The 5814-nt window shown below is 42.1% G+C and overlaps 1 gene segment (V, D, J or C); it reads right to left on the bottom strand.

The window, feature by feature from the left end:
- The window catches only part of LOC102264001, a 287655-nt gene extending 282319 nt beyond the window's left edge, over positions 1–5336 (bottom strand). The window contains 1 exon segment of the C gene segment in view: positions 5058–5336. Within this exon segment, the coding sequence occupies positions 5058–5168 (111 nt within the window).
- Positions 5337–5814: the final 478 nt, after the last annotated feature.

Consider the following 5814-nt stretch of genomic DNA (forward strand, 5'->3'; position numbering starts at 1 on the left):
CTGCTCTGTGCGTGACAGGGGGTGGTGCCGCAACCTCCCCATCGACCCTGCCTTGAGTGTGACAGGGGGCGGTGCCCCAACCCCCCAATCGGCCCTACCCTGAGCGTGACTGAGGGTGGCATCCCAACCTCCCGATCCGCCCTGCTCTGTGCATGACCAGGGGCTGCACTTAGGAATTGGGCCTGCCCTCTGCCACCCGGAAGCAGGCCTAAGCCAGCAAGTCGTTATCTCCCGAGGGGTCCCAGACTGCGAGAGGGCACAGGCCGGGCTGGGCGACCCCCCTCTCCCCCGCCCCCCGAGTGCACAAATTTTTGTGCACCTGGCCTCTAGTATATATATAATTTGCTTTAGTTACTTTGATCTGGGCTCTCTCTTACTTGCATACAGATTTATGTAAAAGCATTTTTTCTTTCTCAGTTTTACTTATAATAATCCCAGTTCGGTAACAATATACTTATCATGCTCACCTGCAAAAAAATATTGATTGGATAAGCCAATGTATATTCCAAAGATGTAAACTTTTAGTTCTGGGAACTCATGCTATAGACAATTATTCATTTATGTGGGAAATATTCGTTTTTGCTGGAGAAAAAAAATTGGAAAAGAGCATTCATAGCAATACCCAGCCACATAAAAAATAATGTTTAAGAAGTTTACCCCAAAATAATTTTCTTGTGATAATTTGGAAAGGTTAGGAAACTCTTTTAAACTCCTGTTACATAGCGTAACACTTGGAACATTTAGTTACACCTCTGCTAAAAACTGTATTTTAAATTTGAAGTGTTATTTTGAAAAATGCATTGGAGAAGGTTAAAATATTAAATATTCACAAACCAAACAATTATAAATTAATGTTAAAAAGGCAAAAATTTCCTATGTGGTAACAGTGTTAATCTTACTTTAAACTTCATTAACAAAGATAAATGAAATTAGGTATTATGCAATTACTACCCTAGAAAAAGTGAGAGCAGGTGTATGCTCAGTACAGTATTATTTGCATGTATGTCTTTTTTTTCTCATAATCTATCTATACATCTAACAAATTAATGGAACTGAGTGTCTGTAGCATTTTGCTACTCTTTAATGGAGAAAAATGTTCATTGATTAATGAGTCATACATACAATGTGTGAACCTAGGCAAGTTAACCTCTTTGAGCTTTAAGTTCTTCATATAAAACGAGATAAGTGTCAGTAGTACCTACACCTTAGTTTTCTTGACACTACTAAATGAAATTGCATGCCATGCACCTATCAAAATGTGGAGCACCTCTACATACTCAGTACTATATGAGCTACTGCTACTAATATTATTATTATTATTATTACCAATATAATATTGTCATTACTATTAATTATCTATACACCTTATAGTCTCTTTTTCCACTGAGTTTGTCTAGAATTCCTAGTTAATATAGCTGTAGGTATGGCAACTTAAAAAAGTTATCAATTTTTATTTTATCATGTTTAATGAGGAAAATGTCACCAACTAATTTTTATTCAAAAAACTTAAAAAATTCATAACTGTGAATTAAGGAATGTTATAGGCACTGTTGCTCAATAGCAATTCAATAAATGAATAAAACTTAGTCCTTGATGATGACAGCTTGCATTTTAGTAGGGATACAGTGAAAAATACAGGTACAGAAATACACATTAAATACATATAAGAAGTTCATAAAGTGTTAGGTTTGCTATATTAGGATATGCTTTGAGTTTTCGTTAAAGTTTAAAAAGAGAAAGTGGTCATTTCTACCTGGGCAAGAGGGTCAGGACAGGGATTCAGAGCAGAACAGAAACTTGAGTACAAGTTGAACAACAGAGAAGTGGTTGAGTGGATAAGGGCATTCCATGCTAAGGGAACTGTGTCCACAAAGGCAGAGAGGTAGGAAACAATTTCATGTGCTGAGATGATGGGAGCAAACAGAGGGAGGGCAATGGGACTGTGGCAGCAAATGAGGCTGAATTGCTCAGCAGAGCACTAATTAATCCCAATCGGTAGCTCTTGATCATTTACCTTGTCGGGCATGGTAGGTGCTGGGGCAGAGCAGTGGTCTTTGCTTGCACCAGCTTTATTGAGATATAAGTGACATATAATATTGTGTAAGTTTAAGGGTAGAACACATTGACTTGATACATTTATATATTGCAGAATGATGACCACCAAAATGTTAGCACCTCTATCACTTTATATAAGCATCCTTTCTTATTTGTGGTGAGAATATTTGAGATGTATTTTCTTAGCAACTTTCAAGTATATAATACAGTATTATCTATAATAATAAAAGTGTAATATGCTAATTAGACCGGACAGCTGATCGACCTTCTGTACGTCATTATGAATGTCCTTCCAGACAAAGCTGCAGTGGGGGCCAAGGCAGAGGTGGTTAGGGGTGATCAGACAGGCAGGCAGAATGGTTAGGGGCAATCAGGCAGGCAGACGAGCGGTTAGGGGCGATCAGGAAGGCAGGCAGAGGTGGTTAGGGGCCATCAGGCAGGCAGGTGAATTGTTAGGGGCAATGAGACAGGCAGGCAGGCAGAGTGGCTAGGGGCGATCAGACAGGCAGGTGAGTGGTTAGGGGTGTTCAGGCAGGCAGGCAGAGTGGCTAGGGGCAATCAGACAGGCAGGCGAGTGGTTAGGGGTGATCAGGCAGGCAGGCGAGTGGTTGGGGCAATGAGTCAGGCAGGCAGAGTGGTTAGGGGCAATCAGGCAGGTGAGCGATTAGGAGCCAGCGGTCCCGGATTGCTAGAGGGATGTCCGACTGCCAGTTTAGGCCTGATCCTATGGCCTAAACTGGCAGTCGGACATCCCCTGAGGGGTCCTGGATTGCAAGAGGGTGCTGGCCAGGCTATGGGTCATCCCCCCCCGCCATGCACGAATTTCGTGCACCATGCCTCTAGTTAACTATAACCACCATTCTGTACATTAGACCCCCAGAACTTATTCATCTCATAACTGCAAGTTTGTACCCTTTGAGTGGTCTCTGCTTTGATAGGACTTACATTCTGAATAATCACAGATTCCTTCTGTGGGAAATGGGTCTTTATTGAATGGGGAATAGACATGATCTGATTCCTATTGTAAGATGGTCACTTAGGTGGCTGTGGAATGCAATGTTTGAAATGGAGCAAAACTGAGGACAGAGAGACTAGATGGATGATTATTTATTAATTTAAATTAAAGGAGCTATAGGAAGGCACTAAAAGTAAGAATGAGAAGAAGAAACAAGCTTTGATATGAAATTTGATCTCTGGTCTGAATCTGTAAGTCTTGGTGACCAATAGAACCTGGAGGGTAAACGAGAGGGTAAAACATGAATGGCTCAGAGTTATCTGACTTGTGGGAGAGGTGTTACTTTCACTGAGTTTGGTTTCTAATCCCCTTTTCCAGGGGAGCAAGAGCTGGGGTACTGAGCCTGGGCTAGGGTATGGTGTGCTAGGAGTCTAGATCCGAAGGGGTATGTTTCAAATGAGTGGTGGGAGTGCATGGGATTTGGGGAACTGTGGAGGCATACCTTGCCCTTGGTCTGCAGCATGTGAAACTAAAGGGGTGTGTTCCAGATGGCTTCAAGTTGTTCAAGGGGACTAAGAAGATGGCCCAAAGTTATGAGGGCATGGGCTATGACAGATGTAGAGAAACTCTCAAAGAAGATGTGGAGAAGTACAGGAAATCCAGAAGGTCCTTTGCATGTCACCAGCTCTATCCCCTGTGCCAATACTAATAATTGAGGGATGACAGGATGGCAAGGTACTTCTGTGAAAGCTTATTTTTCTGTCATTATTTAGCAATCTGCCTTTGATTTCCCTGGGTCTCTCCCAACATCAGTAACTTCCACCACTCAGGCTAAACATATCTCCAACCTCGGATCTGGAAACCACTCATCAGACAATGATTTCAGCCATGGAGTATCTTATCCAACTCTGTAGCACTCACTCAATGTGGACAGGTGGAATTAAATGCTCCACATGGGGTCCTAACAGTAAAAACTATGTATTGGGGGGGGGGAGATTGTGGACATAAAAAGAAATGTTGGTATTATTTTCCCCTTTTAATCCCCCCCCCACCCCCTTAACATAAGCAAGGTGGAATGCTCTCCAGGGCCAGACATCTCCATTTCTCAGAGGATTCGAGGTGGTGACTCTGGTGATGGCAGCTGCTTGGCCCCATCTTTAGACCTGGTTCATTTAAATGGTTGCTTCAATCAGAAGCAATTTTAGCATTACCGGAAGTTAACCGTTTTGGGGATGAGTCCTAGCAGCACACAAAATACTATTTGACAGTTGTTCTTTATTTTTCCTCGTCTTCTTAGGTCAAGCAAATGGTGCATTAAGAAAATTTAAGATATAGTGGGTGAAATTAAAGTCAGGAAAAATGACTGAAAGATCAATTGGGAGACAGTGTGACAGATATGATATTTTCACATTGTTTGCAATTAGAAAGAGATAAGATGTGTACGAAAAAATCAGATAACCTAGGTTGGGTGGTAGAGAGTGGGGAAGTTCTCAAAACTCAGCAACAGTTGAATTTTATTGTGCTCCTGAATCCTGAGTGAGGCTGAAGAGGGACAAATAAAGAAAAAATAAGATTGTGGGGAAGATAGCAATTTCAGTTTTGGATATGGTGACTTTATTGTGATTGTGAAACATGCAGAAAGATAATAATTAGAGTGAAAAGATAAAGACACGATTCTAGAATATAGCTGTAGTCCAAACTCTGAAAGTCACTGGACAGCAGTGACACCGAAGATCTGATCTGTCCTATTTAACACACAGAGTTGTGAGGGTTAAATGAAATAAACACATGTGAAGGTCCTTTGCAAAACTATACAGCATTGCTTACATTCACTATTTTTATTATTATCTTGAGGACTATAGCTTATAGATGTCCTTTCTGTGTTTCCCATAGTCAGATAGATTAGTATTTCTTTTCAACAGAGAAGTCAATGATTTTCTATCTATGTTCCTGTTACTCTAACCTCCGCTTCCCAACCCCTGACATAGGCACTGAGGTCTGAGGTTTCTGTAAGCCTCTCCCTGTCACTCATCTCACTGTGCCTCACTGAGAACACAGAAATACACTGCAGCATCCTCCAGCTGGCAGTCTGAGATCCTGAGGCTGAAGTTTTTGGTTGCTTTCTGGAAGTTGACAGAGAAGCGATTATCCGTTGCATTTTGTTGCTTAAAAGCTTCTTGGCGGATAATGAAAATCAGCTCCCCACTGGGAGGTTGTTTGTACCAGAACAAATAATAATCAGTCCAACTAGTGTCATATGTGCAGGCCACAGTCGCAGTCTCTGCCTCCTGCACAGACATTTCTGGTTGAGGCTGAGTGACCTTCTGGGCCCCGCTGGATCCTGTGGGGAAGAGGACAGAAAGGACTGCACTGGGAATGGCACCAGGGAGATAAAGCAGGCAGACTCACAGCTGGTTCCCATCCCCACCCACCTTTTCTCTTGATCCAAACTTCAGGCAAAATCCATCATCTTTTTTGCTTCCAAATAGCTGGTATTAATGAGAAGGTAAGATCCCTGTGTTTTTAATCTTTTTTCCTACTTTCCAATCCTACTGGGTACTTGAATAGCAAATATGTGTTCCTTACCAAGGCAGGTGGAGACCACGAATGCCCACAGCACACCCCGGCACGCCATGCTGGCAGCTCTCTTCTACAGGGTGGAAGTCTCTTGTTCTGATCTGAAACTTGGGTACCAGCTGTTCTCGGTGACATCACTGTCAGAACAGGAAATGTTAGATGAGATGGGCCATTGATTATGTCTTGCTTTAAAACATTTATCAATGCCTTTTGTCTTTTGCTTCAGA

Source organism: Myotis brandtii, unplaced genomic scaffold (genome assembly GCF_000412655.1).
Source record: "Myotis brandtii unplaced genomic scaffold, ASM41265v1 scaffold70, whole genome shotgun sequence".
Taxonomy (NCBI): domain Eukaryota; kingdom Metazoa; phylum Chordata; class Mammalia; order Chiroptera; family Vespertilionidae; genus Myotis; species Myotis brandtii.